The sequence below is a fragment of the Natator depressus genome, chromosome 8, assembly GCF_965152275.1.
Source record: "Natator depressus isolate rNatDep1 chromosome 8, rNatDep2.hap1, whole genome shotgun sequence".
Lineage (NCBI taxonomy): Eukaryota > Metazoa > Chordata > Testudines > Cheloniidae > Natator > Natator depressus.
In genome coordinates this window covers 20230868-20250733 of record NC_134241.1, presented here as the reverse complement: position 1 = coordinate 20250733, position 19866 = coordinate 20230868, and the positions used below count along the sequence as shown (strand labels likewise).

The window sequence follows — 19866 nt, the reverse complement described above, 5'->3', positions numbered from 1 at the left end:
TTTGGATTGGATAAAGGGAGAATTCTTTCCTGACCCCTGTTCCTTGAAGCATAAAATTTGATTACTTTCCTTAAGATGTATAATTACAAATGCTGCTAAGGGTTATAATGTTGTTATGCTTTTTAAAACTAAAGCCACAGTATTTGAAAACACCTAGAGAGAAAATATGGGCAGCTAAATCTTGGCTTCTCCAGGCATTCATTAAATATAAGTGGTTTCTGCCAGCAATCTGCTTGTTGTTAACAAGAAACCTTTTTAAAAAAGGGACTTTTATACTCCCAAACATCAGCTCATCTCCCTTTCCCCTTTGATTTGTTTAAAATACCTCTTGTCAGATTTGCCAATTCCTGAAGCTCTTTGGATCAATTCCTGCGCTGATTTAGGCCCTGATCTTGCAAAAACTGACACTCTTGCTTAACTTTAAGCATGTGCATAGTCAGTTGAACTCAGTGGGACTATGCACATACTTAAAGTAAAGGATTGGGAATTTTTACTCCCTCAATACATGGAACTTCATTATCTTCAGTATGCATGGAGGGAGTAAGTCAGCCCTGAATTTGGGCCTGTGTATTTAAACAAAGTTTTAACAGCCCCCCCAACACACCCACCCACCCACACCCATCTCCCCCTCCTATTCAGAAATAGATTAGGATGGTTTTATAAATTATAGCTTCACTGAGGGATCCTGCAAAAGAGGATGCAGGGATTTAAAACGCTAATAGCTAAAACAATAAGCAGAGTGAATGCAGAAAATCCCCAGCCAAATAAATGTTTAACTCTTGAGTAATGTTTAGCCTTTGCGGCTGCAGAGACCAGAGAGGCAGGGGCAGAGGTATTTTTTGTGGATTAAAGCCAACAGATACTAACAGTCCTTTGTACAGTGGCCTATAAGCCTTCATCTCAACACTGTGGATATTTTTTAGGGTTGCTGTACCAATAACCAGGCTATTTATTGTTCATTGAAATATATAAATCCATTTCTTCCTGTGAGACATCTTGTCCATGAAGTTCCTCTGAGTAAATAAAGCTGCTTTACATTCACATGATCCCATGATCCACTCATAGATCAGACTAGCTGCACTCTGCCCCATCTGCCTGCTGGATAGTTTAGTCCCTTAGTTTATATACACAAGGAAAATTTATGATTAGATTTGAGATCAATTCTTTTTTAACCCTGCGGAATGATAGCATCACATGAAAATTACATCAGGGCTTAATTCACATGTGATAAACATCCTTGGATAATTATAAAAACACATCAAGTGTGTCCTGCTATTTCACTTATCAGCAGGAGATTATCTGTCTTATGTTAAGTGGTTAGTGGCCTTATACAAATGTTACTGTTGCCAAATTACTGTCAGCCATTGTCTGTCTATTTAGTCTCTTTATTCATTTATATATGAATATGTGAGTTTACAATTACTAATAATACTTAGCACTTTTCATCTGTAGGTCGCAATGTATTGACGCAGGAAATTGAAACACAGAGAGTTGAAGTGACTTGCTGACGGTACACATCAGGTCAGAAAAACTATTAGAACTCATGAGTCTTTACTCCCAGTCTACCCTCTAACATGCCTCTGATGATTATGAATAGAGTGACCAGATAGCAAGTGTAAAAAATCAGAACAGGGGTTGGGGGTAATAGGTGCCTATATAAGAAAAAGCCTCCAAAATGACGGGACTGTCCCTATAAAATCGGGACATCTGGTCATCCTAATTATGAAAGAAAGTTCTGGTTATCTATTGAAGATTCTTACTGTCCTGATGTCCACTATAGTGCAGGGATTGGGATTTGGTGTGTTGTACAGGTGCATGTACATTATGCAATCAGAAATATTTTGGTTTGATTACAAGTGTCCTTATGATTTTTCCTCCTATCGGCTTCAACTTAAATACAGTAGTTCCCACATTTCCCAGGTGACTGTACTGTTCACCGGAGTTAGACATTGTCAAGTGGCATATTTGTATTGAATTTTTATGTTGCATGTACTTATTGGACAGCTGATGTTCTTACCCTAGAAACCACTAGGTGGCACTGCAAAATAAAGTTCCACCCAATCCCACAAGATTTTAATGACAGGTTTCAGAGTAGCAGCTGTGTTAGTCTGTATCTGCAAAAAGAAAAGGAGTACTTGTGGCACCTTAGAGACTAACAAATTTATCCGAGCATAAGCTTTCATGAACTACAGCTCACTTCATCAGATGCATGCAGTGGAAAGATTTTAATGCTTTGTCTAAACCAACCTCAGCACATCAGAACAAAGAAGAATTGGATCCCAAAATTTCTGGATTATCATGGTGCAAATAAGACTGAGGAAGAGCAAACATTCACACATAATAAAGGGCTACATTTTTCTTAAACATCCTCTAATGTTGTGTCCACAGTTAGCTGCAGGCCCAATTAGCTGTAGGTGAAAAAGTTGCCATTCAGATATTAAATGTATAAGGCCCCTATTCAGCAAGGTGTTCTCAAACACCTCACATGCTTAGAGTTAAGTACATGCTCAAGTACCTGGGTGATTAGGGCCAAAATGATGCCTTTTTAGCTGACAATTAATTGTGCTTGCAGTTGACTGCAGAAACTCAATTAAAGGCAAAGTTGAGACCGGTTAAATATAAATGATTAGGCTTCATGCTTTCATTGTGCCATCTCATTAGTATAACTGAAATATGCTGCATTGATTAATTTATTGAACAGAATTCTTATAACAGGTCTTTCCCTCTCAGAGTTGTCCATGTAGAAAGCCTCTGTTTATAGCAAGGTAATTTGGTTTGGTTTGTACACAGAGTATTCCTTTTACACATCTGTTTTAGTTTGGGTCATGTGTTAATTCTTATATAGTATCAGATTTATTCCCCTGTCAGATACTTATACTAAAAGGGTCAATTTATTTCTCATTTGATTTTTCTTTCTGATTTTGATTTGGCTTGATGCACAGGGAAATTTACACTTGTGATTTATTGTGTTAACTAGTATTCTTTTAAAGGAACACTGTCAGGTTAAAAATCACATTCACAAGATGTTCTTTAGTTTACTGCATCATCATAAGCATCTTTGATTATTAATCCTGAAAGAATTTTAAAAATAAAATTGACTTGTCGTCATTTATGGATTTTGTTAATTTTTTACATTTCACCTAACTTTGTCTATAGAAATAGACTGGGTCCCGGATCCCGCAGACACTTGTGCATGTGCTTACCTTTACACATGACAGCAGTCCCATTGACTATAAAATCTGTCATTTTCTGTATGCACCATGAGCCATATCGTGCCACCAATTTCTAGACAGAATGCCCCACTGAACTCTGCCCTAAGTAGAGATTAAATGACAATGTTATTCAGTGTTACTTGGAACAAAATGTTCAAAAGTAGCCACTTATATTATGGGCCTTGGGCTACTGATTTCCAGAAGTACCAGCCACCCACTGCTTCAACTTGCACTTTTGGTGCTTAATAATCTGTGACAATCAGGCAGGCTCAGTGTATCTCATATTGGGCAGTCAATCTCATTGGCTATTTTTGAAAAAAATGGTCTAAAAGTGGGTAGGCAGAGGACTGGACTCAGGACAGCTAGATTCCATTCCTGGATCTGCCATTGACTTTCTTTATGACCTTGAGCAACAATTTCCCCATCTATAAAATAGTTCTGTTCACTACAGGGGGAGTGTTAAGCTTAATCAACTAATGTTAGTAAGGTGTATGGAAAACCTTGGGCAACAAGGGCAAGATATTTGTATTAAACAGTGTCTCCTGTAACTAGTGTGAGCCAGTTAGTCCTCCTGAAGTTACACCCTATGTTATGCTGAAAGAAATGTGCTTATTTTCTACTGGCAGGAACTTTAATAACTTGCAGTTTTCACCTTCCTGTATGTTTGGCTACCCTGGTTTACAGAAAATAACATTGTGGCATCACCTGTTGCTCTACCTTTGCCTGTCAGAATTTACTGTGGTAGTCGCTTTACCTTATCTGGCTACTTCTGTAACATCTGCAAGTAAGTTGTATGGTATTTTAATTCCCCTGAGGATTTATGGTGACTTTTCAGGGACCTTTATCATTAGATTAATACACTTCTGACACCTGTAGATTAACATAAACTTGACCCCTGGTCTCAACTGATCTATCACTAGGATGCTCCTTTAGAGGAGTATGGTTTGAGATGGAAGGAAATAGTATTAGTGGCAGGGCATGTCAAATGACCGTTTCAAGGTCAAAAGTGAAAGAGATAAAACAAAAATGCATCTGCGTTACTTTGGGCTATAGTTCTATTATTGATTGGTGTGGCAGGTAGATTGGCCCAGGGAGGGGAATCACTACTTGTTGTGGGGAGAGAATTGGTCCCCTGGTGTGTTTTCAGGACTACTTGGAATTGACTAATGATTTACCTCATTATCTCACCAGTGACTTATAGATCTATGCAACAGTTTTGCCCCTTCAGAATATCACATATTTTATGATGAAAGTCAATCCTAAACCTCTCTACCGTGTATTACTTCTGGGGCGTGTTGTATGTTACTAAAATATAATATATGGTAATATTAGAGCTGCTGACAGCTCAAAGTAAAAACTATATGAAACATTCTATTCAGCAAAAGTCCTGTTTCTATGCTTTATTTACTAAGGCCATTTGTCTAATAACAAGATATTTGCTTCTTTAAAAAGTTGTGGCTGCTTCTGCTGCCACTCTCTCCTTACCCCGTCTCACAACCCATCCACTTTCTCTTCTTTCAAAACTTGTCTCTTCTCTGAAGCAAACACTAGCCCACATTTAGCCACCTGCCACCAAAAATAAAAAGACGGTGCATGCTAGCATAGACCCTGTGTCTGGATTGCCCAGAGCTTTTTGTTTTGTTTATGTATTTAGGATGCAAGCACCTTGAAGCAGGGATAATATCTACATCTGTGTTTTGTGCAGCACCAAGCACACTTTTTGCATTTAACAGAGAATAAAGAATATATTAATTCCTCACCTGAGGTTACCAAACTCTGCTTGTGTCATGACAGTTAAGGTTAGGTGACTTGCCCAAGACTCTGCAGTAAATTAGTGTCAGAACCAGGATTAGAACTTGAAATGTAGTGACTCCACTCAATCCATGCTGAGCCCTCACTGCCTCTTTGATGGATTTATAAAAACCCCAATATCATGGCAATACCAAAATGCAGAAAGAGAACACAGAAAATATATGCAATAGAAGCAGGATTGTCTTTGAATAGAATGATTTGCGAAGTTTTCCACAAGACATCAGCCACTTCTTAAAAGTATTTCAAACTGAAAGTGGGCTAATCTCTGTTACAGGCAGATTTCATGAAGGAGGTTATGCTGGTTATATGATTCTTCCCACCAGATTTTGAACCTCTGCTGTTAAGCATTTTCATTTTCCTCTAGTGGCCAAATGGTATTCTAGTATCTTTGTTGATACAATAGCAGAGGAAATGGTCTCAAAGGAGACCTTTGGTCTGAAAACATCTGACTGTCTAATGCATTCTTAAGAGGATGATGTTCTTCAACTGGCACACACCGAAATCTGCAAAGTTTCTGGTGTAATGCTTTTGAACATAAAAAGGAACAAGATGGTGTAAGTGGGAACTAATTGCTTGCATGGCCTCTCCAGCCCCAGACACCTGTACCTCAGCCTAAACTTGACTCCTGTCGTTTATGCTCTCTCAACATGCCACATTGACTTCTGGATGAAAGAACAGAGTAGGGCTAATGAGTTCCAACATCTTGATTTCAGCTGCAGTTTGGAACAGCTGTATGTAGAGAACTAACCTGCTCAGAAAATGAAAAGAATGACCATCTGGAATAGGGGGAGGGGGAGAGAATACTTAGGAGGCCTTTCCTTATACTACATATTTAATCTAGGCTTTCTGCCTTTCAAGATGATTCCTGGAGGGCCAACTAGCTTGCTTTCCTGGGAAGATTCCTTAAACACATTAATCTTGCTTCTTTAATAAGGACAAGTTTTATTATTAGAAGCAAATGAATGTCAGATTTTAACAGCATAATGCCTCCCTTTTTGTTGTGGTTACTCAGAGGAGATCTGCTATTCAGCAAACATCAAAATTAGTTTTCCATGCAGTGCAAGCTAGTTATAGTGAATCCAGTTTTTCCCAGAACAGCTTCACTCTTTGCAGTGACCACTAGAGCCAAGACTGTAGATTGCATGTTGGTGCAAAACTAGAGGTGGGCCCTGAATTAAAGTTCTGGGGCCAAATTCCCCTTGCTTTTGAAAAAGTCAGATCTGCATCTAAACTTCACTTCTCAGGACCACTTGATCTCTTTGTATCATAGAGTCATAGATTATAAGGCCAGAAGAGACCATTATAATCATCTAGTCTGACCTCCTGTATATCACAGGCCAAACCATCTTTCCCCTTTCTGTTCTCTCATCACTTATCTGTTTACAGGGGACTTGTAGTGTGACAATATAGAGGCCTACTGGTCCACATTTAGGACTGTCCTCACCACAACCTAGATTTGATTCCTGGCCTAACCCGAAACTAGGCAGGCTGGGTAAGATGCCTTTTCTGTCAAATTATCTTATGTATTGTGATGGGGAGGGGCATCCACACTTGCCCAACATTAGTGTAACTAGATACAGAGCTTGAATGTGACCAAGTCCAACCTATTGGATGTTGTTGACAGCAGCACCAAAGAAATGTTATCATCCAAGAAAGCGTAAAGTGGCTGTGTGTATTCCACGTTTGCGTGTAAGGGGCAATGTAAGCTCCCCATTCTCACTTTTTTCCACATCACAGAGGTTTGTATTCAAAATCGTTACTTAAGCTGGGGTCCTGTAACCTGTATGTAAAATAAAAACGAGATCTGAAACAGACAAATATTCCCTCCTGAAATACCCATGCTCAGTGGTTAATGCAGGAGCTTAGGAGCTAGGACTTCTGGGTTCTATTCTTGGCTCTCTTGCAGAGTAGCTTTGAGTAAGTCCCTTAGCTTCTCTGTGCCTCACTTTCCCCATGTGTAAAAGGGTGATAACAATAGTACTTCTCTACCTTGCACAGACGCTGTGGTGCTTCATAGTTCACTAATGTTTGTCTGGTGCTTTAAGATCCTAGAGTCAGAGGAGGGGGAGAAGTGCAGAGTATTATTGTTTTCCATTTGGATCTGAAATACAGCGGTTAAACTGTTCTACGTTTGGTGGACATGGCCATGGGGAATTATGCATTTGCAGATGACCTTACAATGCACTACAGATTGCTGCCTTGTAGGCTGATTTCAGTATATGTAATCTGGACATGAAATGCCAAAAGTCATCCATCATCCCCTGTTTTGACCTTGTAACACTGCCTGTCCTGTGCAAGGCCAGCAGTTAGAATGTAAGTTAATGAAGACAGCAGGACATGAAAGGGCTTTTCATTAGCTGATCAAAGGGCAGAAAGTAGTGTTTTTATAGCCAGAATATTGAGACAAATAAGACCAAAAACTGTGATTGGGATTGAGGAAGAAAAATAGGTCATTTGAAAACGAACCTAAAATTGTCGCTTTAGTTTGTATCCTACAGTGTGGTGGTTTTGTATTGTGTGCTGTTAAATAGTTGATGTGTTTCACCCAAGAAATGGCTGCATTCCATTGCTGGATGAAGTCATCCTTGTGTGTGTGTGTGTGTATATATATATATATATAGGGAGGCAGTTGTGCTTAGCAATTAAAGCAGGGAACTTCATTGGGAAACTAGCTCTATTCCTTACTGATTCTTTGTGTAACCTGAGGCAAGGCACTTAGGTCCAAATCTTCAAAAGGGGAAGATTTGGAAACCTCATGTTTTGGATGGACAAATGAAGACATCTTGGACTTGATTTTCTGTGGTTCTGAGGACCCATGGCTCCCACTGACTTAACTGAAAGCTGCATACATGCATCTCAAGGCAGAATTTAGCCCATAGATCATAAATCAGTGTGTTGAATACCCTGTGATTGTTTGATGAAAGGAGCTGTAGAAATACCACTTTCAGTTGTAGAAATTGGACACGTGTTTTCAAAGTTACAATTAGGCAAAACAGTTTGTTTTTATATGACTTTAAAAGGCCTGTCCAAATAGGTGTGTCTACCCCTCGCATCTGCACACAGCTTAACTACTGAAGTCAACAGGGCTTCTGCACAAGGAATGGCTGCAGGGTTGGACCTTTTATTTACTGCCCTACCACTCGCAATTTTTACATATGAGTTCAGACTTGAAACCCTCAGAGCACCTTCATAACTGGAAGAAGAGTTTCAAACAGAGCTAGACAGACCCAAATAGATCCCAGAGGGACTGTAGAAAAATTCTCTCTTTGCCCAACAGCCAGAAATAAATAGCTAAAACCGAAAATAAAGCCTCACCCAGAAGGATTCCACAGACTGGTGTAAGCATGTCTGTCTGCTTGTCTTTCACTGACTTCCTCTCTGATCCAGAACACATTCTGTCCATTGTTGGTATGAGAATCTTCTCTGCAGCCCCTCCTCCCTGGAACGACTCCCTATATATTTTCACTTTATCAGTTCTTCATCTTGTTTCAAATCTCAGATGAAATCTCGGCATCTCTTGTTGCTCTGTAGCACTTCATTTTTCTTCCCCTCTTCTATCATATAATTGTCTGATGCTGTAAGCCTTCTATCTGTGGATTGATTCCAATGGGAGTTCTGGGTGCAAAGGGCTTTCAGGATCAGGAGCTAATTTCAGAACTATTATTTACCTCTGCAAACTATTTTGGGATCTTGTTTGTAAGAAAGCCAATATACAAAATAAGGCCCAGATCCTGCAGTTACTAACAAGCGTAATTTTATGCACATGAGTAGTCCCATTGACTTCAGTTGGACTACCCATGTGCATGCACAAAGTTAGGTGTTTGTATACCTGTGTGCAGGATCTGGGCCTAAGTGTGCATGTAAGGCAAGCAGCTGCACAATGTACTGACTAATCCACTGAACCCAAGTCAGGAAGAATCAAGTCCTGCTTTTGTTACTCACACAAGTAGTGTCACTGACATCAATCATAGGACTATCATCATAAGCTAGATGGTAGGATTTGGCTCTAATGTTTTGTTAGTATTTTACAGCTTTCTGGCAACTCATTTGACTGAAAGTTTTTGATCGCCTGTTTCTGAAACTTTCCTGATGACAGACTCACAGACTGGGCAGTGCACATGTTTGTACACTGCAGCCTCCTTAGACTGCAAAGGGCACTTTGAAAATTGCTGTTATCTTTTGCAGATAATAAGAGGTATATAAAATACTGGCCAGGAAGATGGGATTTGGGGCCAGTTTCTAGGAACTGGTACTGGGACTTCTTCAAAGCTAATGCTGAAACATACAAAGGATAATGCAATCTGTTTAGGAAACATCTGCTGTACTAAAATAAACCATGGTATATTCTTGGGGCAGCAGCACGCATTTCTAACTACTATTCCCAAATAGGTAGAAAGTCTAGAAAGAGTTTCTGAGCATCACATTTTAAAAATTTTATAAGTACTGTAAGTTGTTAAACTGATTAGTTGGATCTAGGACAAAAATCACTCAGATGTATTTCTAAGTTCCATTTCTCTTAATAATTAATACTTAGCACTCACTGCACTTTTCTTCATTCAGAGCACTTTTCAAACATAGTTTCTTGTCCAGTTTGCTAGCATCTGCCTTTAGCAGTCTATAGCACCTTCAACCCAAAGATCTGAGTGTTTCACAGAAATTAGTTCAACTTCACAACATCCCCATGAGATTAGTAAATATTATCCCCATAAATGAGGCCTCGAGTGCTGAAATGACTTAGGCCACACAGCAAGGTCTTGATCCTGACCACACTTGCACACATGTTTAACTTTACACTCATGGGCAGTTCTATTCAGCTCGATGGGACTTCTCAGATGTGTATGGTTAAGCAAATGAGTAAGTTTTGCAGAAGTCATGTGGATGAACCCCATGACCACAGAATTCAGTGGAGCTCCACCTGGAAGATACAAAGGTCTGCCCTCACTGATCCAATTGCAGGCTTGGGACCTAAGTCTGTAGCAATGCTGGGAAAACTGCCCAGAGCTCCTGAATCCCAGCCATGTGCTTTCACCAATGCTCCTTTGGTGGAACCAAACAAATGTTATTTTAAGCAGGGATGGCTTAACAACTATTTCTCACTGGAGCTGGTGCATCAATTACATCAATGTAGAACTGCTTTGTTTCTCTGAAGTTTTGTTCTTTTTCTGGACCTCCATAGCTTTTCTCTTTACTCAGTGTCTTGGAAATAGTTGATTTTCTGTCTCATCCCCCTTCTTACTGTGTGTAAGTCCAAGACCCACCAACATAATTCCACTCACACATGGTTTTCAGTTCCAGGATCTCTTTTGGCATGCCAAAGATATACAGGTGGCCAAAATCAGGAAAAATGACCTAAAATTTGCCTTACCAGATTAGACCATTGGTCCATCAAGTCTAGTACGCTGTCACTGACAACAGCCAATAGTAGGCAAACACCTGATAGAGTGAGACCAGCAAAAATTGGCCAGCTGCAGGGGCTGTTCTCACCTAAAAGTCAACCAAAAATGTGCTGGAAATGTCAGGGATATTTTAAAGCTGTCCCTTATGATAGGGGAGATGGTTCTTAGTGCAGCTTTCACCATATCTAGAATCAGCAGTAACAGTTTAATCTATTTTACAGTTGGTGCCTCTGATCTGTAAAATAAAATACATTTCCTTGTACTGCTGTCTGATTGCATTTCTCAGGGCTAGTGCCGAAGCTGCAGTGCAAAAGAAAATAAATGAGTTTGGCTGATCCTCAGAGAGCTTCTTGGTGCATGGGAGGAGGGAACTGTATAGGACAACCTGTCACCTATCAATTTGAACAAGCTGTAGCAATACTGTGATCTGCATGCAGACTGGAGCTGTTTGCAGTCAAACAACAAAGAATTTTTGATAGAAGATAATCGGTGAGGCTAGTTAACAATATTCAGATTCCTTTCCCTGTGGAAAAAGGAAGTGAGGTAGGAGAATGGGTTGGAGATGCCCTTTGGATGATTGGTCCTGTACCTGATGAGTCTGTCATTCAATGGAGCCTGCTCTGATTGTGAGGATGCAGGACTTTATATTTTTATGAGAGGCTGCTAGTGGCTGCCAAATAGAATATACTGTTTCATTAAATAGTATTCAATGTTCTCATGCTGGGACACTTTGCAAAAATTTGGTTGACTTGATTAATTTTCACATATACACTACTAGTATTCAGTCTCTGCTAGGAGGCCTCCATCTCCCTCTGTTTCTAAATTGAGCAGGAGAGAGAAAAGAAACACTGATATCTGAGTAACTGAGGGAGAATGTTCTGATTCTTGTTTGTGTTGGGGGAAACTGTTTTAATCCCTGGGGCCTGATTCTCCCTTGTCCTACACCTTGGTTAGTAATTTCCACGAGTAGAAACTTATTAGAAAATGCTACCAGATCAAAATGGCAGCATTTCAGTTTATACTGGTGTAAATGATTAACCAAGGTGTAAAACAATGGAGACTCTAGTCCCAGTCTGCAAGCACTTTGCCTTTCTCACTCAGAGATATTTGCAAGATTCTCTTAAAGATGTTACTTCTTTTAAACAATCCTGATTAGAATAATCGATTATATTCATTAGATATTGCTTATTATCAGTACTGTTAGCTGTATTTTACTTGGGGTGTTCAAGAACACTAAGCTATTTTACTTAATTTTTGCCAGGACCCTGGCTCCTTGTATTGTGTTGCAGGAATGCGGGGCAAAAAACCCAGGAATTACACTTCTTCCAACAGAGTAACTTTCCACACAGGGTGCAGGGAGTTACAGGACTTAAGGAATAAAATCCTGATTTATAACACAGTTTGAAAACTGCATGGCTATTATTTGGGGAGAACTGCAAAAGGCAAGTGATTTGGTACCCTACAGAGTGTTTATAATGCAGCCTCCTGTCATTCCTTATTTAACATGTTACTTTAACAACTGGGTGAATTCCAGCTCTTTTATATAAAGCCCTCACCTTATAGCTCACTTGTCCTATGAAGTCAAGTAATGCTGAGCAATATTTACTCCAGTTGATTTTGAATTGAGAAGTGGATGCTCAGGGCCCCTGAAAATCTGGCCTAAAGTGTACAATTAAGGAGGAGTGTGGATCTCAAATCCAAACTGCAGTCAGTTTTCCTTTGCTGGACTCCCTGCCCTGCCAGGAGCCCACAGCATTACTATAGTATCTGAAGTGTGGAAGGTCTCAATGGAAACCCTACTGCCCCACACTCTACTCTAAAATAGTGTATTATAGGTACAGGGGACTGTTATAATATCCTATGGATGTAAAATGATGCTGGCTCTGACAGAGAAATCAGTTTATCTACATAAATTCAGATTTTCAAAGCTGACAAGTCATTACAAGGAATGGGAATTGGGTGTCGAAATACCCTAATCAACTTTGAGAAATGCCACCATAGTCTTTGTAACAGTGCAGAGCCATCCAGTCAGATTGGTTCCCCGTGTCATTCCGCTGGCTGCAGAGGATTGATAGCAGAGATGAATTTGGCCCAGACCTACCCAAAATAGAAGCAAGGTGGCTTAGCCCCTGGGTAGGTGGTGGGGGCAGTGAACACTCTCTCCTGGTATTTTTCTCCTGGTCCCTGCAGTCTAAGAAGGAATTAAATTTAAGAAGGGATCCCCGTAATCAATCCCTGCAGTTTAACAAGGAATCCCTGTTATCAAAGTCCCACACTATGCCTCACTCTGCGGATCCCTGATCTGCTGCCAGGTTTAGGCTGGAGTACAGGACGCTGTTCCAGCCAGCTGCAGTTGTGTCCTCTGCCTAAATCACTTTCTGAACCAGCTCCAAGGCTCCGGTTGCTTTTCCAAGTCCCTGTCTTATCCTGCTCTGCATCTGTTTGTGATGCAATTCCCACAGGAACTGGGAAGTATGGAGAGGAGGGGAGAATGTGAGAGGCCTCCTAGGCAGAGCCTCTAGTAATACATGGCATGCTGGCTCCTGCATTGATCCCTCTGAGCCATGAGCCCAGTGTAGCCCAAGAAATCAGTCCCAAACACTGGGCCGAGAGTCGACTTTGTACTGTAGAGTTGGAGACGGGGTTTAACTAGGTAGTAGTAGACATCTGCCCCTGAAAAATTCACATGGGATTACAAGCGCTGCCAAGAAAGCATGAGACAGGAGCAATCCCACCACAGCCCCAATGTATGTGAAGGACATTACTGCCAAGAGCACTGCTGCAATGAAAATCCCATCATGACCTGTTGCTCTGGGAAGCCTCTTCTTCCCCTTACTCTTTTTGGACCATTTTTCTTGCCCTCAGATATTAGTGTGCTGGATCCTGAGAGACCAGTGTCAGATTCTGTGGGCATGGCTCAGTCTTCACTTGGCCGAATTTCCACTGCCTTTCCCCTGCGTTAAGCAGCTCACCACTTGCCCTTAATATAAATGTTGAGGATTTCCTTGTCTAAATGGGACTCCGATCCTGGGCAAATTCTGCCTTGGCTGCAGAAGGCGCAGAGGCCCTGGGTTCGCTGCATGTGTGCTATTCACACACTCCTGGAATTAGAGCAGGGAGCATGTGTTTGACTGGGGATACACAAAGGAAGTACCCAGTGACCTCTTTGCAATGTAATCCTCTTTCATTAAACTACTGCTCCTTACTGGAGAAAACTCGCTTGAAGTTCACAGGAATTTTGCCAGGGTAAAGACCTCAGGAGTTGTAACCCTGATCAAACGCTCTGATGTGAATGTTCAGGGTTAGCGAACTGCAGCAAGGGGGATCCTTGTCCCTGCCCGGAGAGAAGCATCATTTGCTTTTTCCAATCAGGAGTATAGGAATTGTATTGTGCCGATCAGCTCCCGAATAGCCAGTCATTCTTAGCTTCTCCGCACTGCCTCCTCTTTACAGGGTATTTTAAAGACGGTGGCTCTCAGCTTTTTCTGTGCGGGATTCCGAAATCATTGTGCCTCCGTCTGGGTCAATCCCTCCAAAATATGTAAACAGAATTATGTTTTAAAGATAGAGTGAGTCCGACAGACAGTTTCCAACGGGGAGAAACCCCCTGGGGCCTAGACAGGTGAATGCACTGTAGACCACCAGGGGCTCGAGCTGCAGCCCTGATTGCAAATAGAAACCATCCCCCGACCTCCTTATCTCTGCAATCCTACCTGCTGAGGTGTGGGTGGGGGGAGGGTCGGTCCCGTTCTGGGGGTGAGGGGAATTAGTGACGGCGGAAGATCTCCATGTATTGGCAGCCTTTCATCCTGTGTCCCAGGGCCACAGCCACCCTGTCTCCATCCCTGTTTACTGATGGGGCAGATATGGTGAGCCCGGGAGAGAGGCTGCAGGTTCCCCTAATTGCCTTATCAACAACCAGCACAATCTCAGACACTTAGAGGATGTTTTGACTGCGCTGAATTACAAGGTTTGTTGTTTCTCACTCCAATAATTGACATTTGATAGCGACTACTGTAAAAACGCCCGGTTGGATCGAGCATCTGCTCATCCGATACGTGTGGCCCGCGCTCACCTCCACAGCTGGGGGAAGAAGCCTCCCTACTGGGAAGACTTCTGCTCGCTGGCCACGGAAGTCAAAGGCGAGCGAACTGCTGGGATCCGTTCTTTAATGCTCGTTTTAACAAGACAGCGCTTTTAATGCACAATCGATAGCTGCTGCTGGGACCCACTCCTGATGTTAACCCAGTGTGAATTTTTGTGCCATCCCCACCCCTTCTGTAAAGCTCACGTCCGTGTCCTGAAAAGAAATTGAGTTTCAACTAGGAGAGAGAGAGGGGTGAAAGAGCGGAATGGGCAGTGAATGGAAACGGACTAGACGACAAGAATGGAAACATTACCAGGGATTGTGTCAATGTCTAATTTAGATACTATTAAAATCTCACTGGGACTTGCTGCGTATTATTTTTAATTCGTGCCTTCGCTGAATACCATACCCCGAGCTGTCTGCTCTGATCATATTTTGTAAAACAGACTTTTTGACTTAAAATCTCTCTCTCATTCCCGCGTGCATAAACCATGTTTCGGAACTCCAAACGGCTTCACCTAGAGATCGTCTGCGGGCCAAAGATACAATCATGACAATCGTCATACAGTGAATTAGAACCAGAAAGCCACCTACGTAAATGCGGAAGCTGTTAGCACTTTGGATAGAGTCAATCGCCCCAGAATGAGAAGGGTTTTTAAATGTTGATATAAATAAGTCTGAGGTGTGATTTCTCCCAGAATGGGTATTGTATATAACGAGTTCCTGTTTCAAACGGAGACTTAAAAATTGAATAGTGAAGTTAGCGGAATTTCTGCAGGTCCGGGAATTTATACGAAGCAAAAATGTAACTGCTTTGGTTTTCACGCGGAACAAGTTACAAATGACATATATATTATTCCCATCTGATGAAATCAGGGAGTAAAATGTGAGAGACCCAAAGCAAGTGAAATACAATCTTTCACCCCAGCCCCCAAATAATGAGCATGAACCCCTCTCCTGGCTTTGTCTCCTGCGTCGCTGTAAACCTACACGCAGACTTAAGACGGGTAAAGTAAAAATGCTGCAGGGGGATGCTGCCCGGCATATTACTGCGCTATGAGCTGAATCCGGCTGGCTTCACTCATCTATTTACTTTACTGAGATATTCCCGAGGGCTTCACTGGGCGAGTCTGACCCAGTGAATTAACTGAGGGCAAATAGGCCTCAGTCTCCTGCACTGGTGTGGCCCTGCCCGGGCGCAGTGTAGAGAAATGCCTTTTCCCTCTGCACACCCCAGAAGCACTAGGCTAGCAAAGGGAGTAATAATGGCTAGAATGAAAGCAAAGAAGCCGCAGCAACATTAAGCCACTCTCTTTAATGACAAGTCACCGAGTTCCATCAGCTTGCACAGCAAAGGGAGACATACAAACTGGCGGCTGGACAAGGAACAGACAGTGCATTTAAATACTAAATCACGTTTTAGTGCATAACCCTAGGGGGATCTGGCATGTAACAGCATCAGAATTCCTTCATTTTGGGGCTTTGTCTTTAGCCTTTGTGTGCTGGTGAGATCTATATACACGATATACTCTCCCACCCTGTCTCTGGGGCAAGGAAAGTTACATCTTAAATAAAATAGCAGACCCGCATGGTTTTCACCAAAAGGCAGCGTTTGATGATCTAGGACTAGCGATACACTTAGCTTTAAGGACTCTTCAAAATCTAGTGTCCATACAGGAAGTGCAAAATGAAACATGACTTCTGATTTTTAAAATAAATCGAAGAGTTTGCACCGGCGGTATTGTTCAAACTCTTCTTGAAGGAGCCATTTCTGTAGCGTAAAACGGCCCAATGTTGGGTAGGCGATCGGTACAAGAACTCAGCTCTTAGGGCTTCCTTTTCTGAGAAGCTAGGAGGGAGCTGTGTGTAGCTTTACATGGGACAGGTCATGTGCTCTCCAAAGCACCTGGGTCTGGTAATTTTAATATAAACCCCCACATCTAATAGAGTGTGTGTGTGTGCTTTAATTTACATGGGGTAGAATAATCTGTACAAAGAACTTTCAAAACTTCCAACTGGAGATGTTGACAAGCATGCTGGTGAATTTGAGGAGGTCGCTACATTAACCTTCAAGAGGCCCATTCCCTTCCAGTCCTCCCAGCAGTTTGAAAATATACCGAGACACTTGCTTGTTTGCTTCTCGGAGGGGTCCCAGGCAGGGGTGAAGCCTGTCCTTTTCCTTAGCCTCAAGTCCAACATCTTGCTGTTCGGTCCATTGATCAGTTTACAGTCCATGTGAAACGTTGTCCCCATTTTAGTGTTGCACTGAGGACTAGAATAGGGATGGGTGAAGTAAGTCTACCAGGCTCTGATCCCATGCAACGTGGAAATCCCTGCGTTACCCTGCGGAATCGGTGTTTGCACTGAATTCAAGTCCCCTACGCTGAAGTTCATGAAATTGTTGCCGGCTGCAGCAGGCTGCATGGTCTGCATGGAAGGGTAGTTGCAATTGTAGTTGGCATTGCAGGCTGAGCTGTTGTAATTAGTGTAAGCAGGGTAGGCGTTGTAGCTATAGGGGTTAATGCTGACATTGTAGGGTGAACTGTAGGGGGAAGATTCCCCTAAGCAGGGCTTCCCATCTCTCACCAGAACAGGCACTGCTATCCTCCTCGGTGGAGGGATCCCGACCATTTCTAGGGTCTGATCCTGTCTCTGCCTTTTGCATTTATACCTTCTATTCTGGAACCAAATTTTAACCTGGGTGGAGGTGAGCTTTAGGACGTTCGCTAAATGGTCTCTCTCGGGGGCCGAGAGATACTTCTGTTGCTTGAACCTTCTCTCCAGTTCATAGACTTGAGCTTGAGAGAAGAGGACGCGAGGTTTTCTCCTCTTCCTTTGTCTGGGGCGCTCTGGATCCTCCAAACCCCCTTTCTCCTGTTCCAGGGTCTTGTGAAGGGAGCACAGTTCTGAAGCAAAACAAAGAAACCAGCACACAATAATCAGTGTATGTGAATCATTGTAAGCCGTGTAAATGAGCGTCACAGACTTTCCACTAAACTAAACTCTGCTTCTGTTTGAGCTACAGACTGCAATTAGCTTTCAACCCCGTTCGTTGCCGCTGGAGTTTCTCCAGGATGTTACTTCCATTGTAAAGTTCTTAAACTATATTATTAAATGTTACTACATTTACTAAAGCTCCATAGTAAATGAAAAATTAGATTAATGCGTAATTACTTAAAAATCAACAAGGAGTCCGGTGGCGCGTAACAGATCTGAATAAGTGGTTTTTTTTTTTTACTCACGAAAGCTTATGCCCAAATAGATCTCTTAGTCTTTACAGTGCCACCGGACTCCTTGTTGTTTTTGTGGATACAGACTAACACGGCTACCCCCTAAGACTTAAAAATCGGAACTACGATTTCAATCTTTAATCTCTTTAGTACAAAGAGTCGATTCGTTTTGTACTGTATTTGTAGCGAGTATCCACCGACCGCATTGAAATCGGCTCAGCTGTTTCTTAATTGCAGTCAAAATCCTACGGGCCTTAAATGTAAACCGTGTAACTATGGGTATCTCTTACGGATACTGTGAACATTAAAGAGCGGGGAATGGCTATGATTCTTTCAGCAGAAATTTTTTTTGGGTGAGTAATAGATTTTGGAATTATTCTCCTGAATTAGTTGCCAGTTTGCAATTCACTTGGAGTCCACTGGCTGATCGTTGTTTTCCGTTTGCCAGATAGTTCACTTTCGCTCGCAATTTATAACATAGTTTCATTTTTGCTGTTGTACCAAAATTCTTCCTGTAAACGAGTTTGGAAACAAGTTACAGGTAATAGGAAACTTCTCTCCTCTTTGCTCCTCTTCCTGCTCCCCCACCCCAAAACCACAACCCTCTCCAGTCCCCGGGGTGCTCGAAGGATTCAGCTAGCCTGCAAACAGGAGATGCTGAGCTCCTGGAGATCATAGTCTGGAAGGCTCTATAGAGATGAAAAGGGGGATAATATTTGTCGTGTACTATCTCCTAGTCTCTCCTTCCAGTAACATTCCCTGTAAACAAGTGACCATCTTACAAGCAGCAAGACACTGCCCAGAGTTCGGTCAAAATGGCCTTTCCACGGGGATGGGTCTGGAGTCGCTGAAATAACCGGTCCTGTTTCTCGGAAAGATCAAAAACGATAGAGTATTTTCTCGGGTACTATTTAATAATTGCTCTACCTACTTGTACGTCTCTATTTCTATTCTTGGAGCTATTATGTAAGTAACCTGCTTTAATTTAATTCAAACAGAATCACTAACAAACATTGCTATCAGCTGGGTTGATAAAGGAGACAACTCACCCCCCCCCCAATCACTCTGAGCTGAGGGGCGTCCGGGGGTCTGGCCTTTTTCCTCAGTTACAGGGAGTGGAAGACGTTGAGTGATCTCTTTCCCTCCCGTAACTTTCCTCTCCTTTTTAGCAGCTTGGGTCTGATGGCCGGTAAGGGTGGTGGGGAAATAAAAGTAGACAGAGATTGTTTCGAGGCACGGGGAAGACGATCTTCCCCCTTTATCTTATCAATGCATCTAAAAATCCTCCAGCGCCCCAAGAAACGGGCTCACCTCTAGATAACAAACCCCAACCAGCTGCCACTGAAGGCCTGGGGTTGTACTTTCCAAAGAGACCCCCTCGGTGGTTTTTAAAACACTCCTCGGAGTGCTGCCCTTTTACCTTTCTTGTCCACTTTAGAGTCCTTGGCCGAGTCCACTTCCATGTAGGGTTTAACATAGAAGGAGCTGGGGAAGGTGGTGGAGTTTTTGGAAGGGTGAGTCTGAGTCAACTCCTCACTGAGTTCAGGAAGGGCTGTTGCCTCTGCAGTGTACGTCTCCTGTTTGAAGGTTGACAGCATGCAGGAGGAGGAGGAGGACAGAGTGGAGAGCTCCATCGAAGCCAGGCCAGTCTGATGCTGTTCCAGATTCAAAATATCCTTGACAGAAAAGGGCGTAGTAGTCACGGGACTAGGAAACATTGTGGGGGCAAGTGAGGCAGCGACCAGAGCCCAGCTTCATGTAAAGGTGAATTGGAAACAAACAACCTGCAGCGGTAGAGACCCCTGAGCTCTCCAAAGGGGCGCATAGCATTCCAGCAATTAGCCTTGACTTGTGGACTGGAGGCAGGTAGAACCAGACCATAAAGGAAAAGAAGGAGGGACTAGGCAGTTTTTGGGTGACTTTAGCTTTCTATTGGCTAACTGAGCAGTGATGGAATGAAAGATGCAAAGTTCCATGTCACCTAATATAGTAATACAACTCAAAAACATCCCCACGCATTTAAAGGGGCGGCATTGTATTTACCCAACTTTCCCCCGCAGGGTTTGTTGATCTTAAAAAAAAAAAAAATCCGAAAGGCCTCATGTGTACAAACCCCCTATCTGATGCCA

The 19866-nt window shown here is 42.4% G+C and overlaps 1 protein-coding gene across 1 annotated transcript; it reads right to left on the bottom strand.

Moving 5' to 3' along the window:
• Positions 1 to 15821: 15821 nt before the first annotated feature.
• On the bottom strand, positions 15822 to 19652 carry NKX2-5 (NK2 homeobox 5). The gene is made up of 2 exons (XM_074962101.1): positions 19158 to 19652; positions 15822 to 17413 (listed from the first exon to the last, which is right to left on the bottom strand). Exons 1-2 carry the CDS (start codon positions 19453 to 19455, stop codon positions 16806 to 16808), a joined length of 906 nt encoding a protein of 301 aa, XP_074818202.1. The 5' UTR covers positions 19456 to 19652; the 3' UTR covers positions 15822 to 16805.
• Positions 19653 to 19866: the final 214 nt, after the last annotated feature.

Coding starts and splice junctions, on each gene's coding strand:
- NKX2-5 (XM_074962101.1), bottom strand. CDS start 19,455: ATGTTTCCTAGTCCCGTGACTACTACGCCCTTTTCTGTCAAGGATATT. Junction 17,414..19,157: donor CTCTAAAGTGGACAAGAAAG/GTAAAAGGGCAG, acceptor GTTTTGCTTCAG/AACTGTGCTCCCTTCACAAG.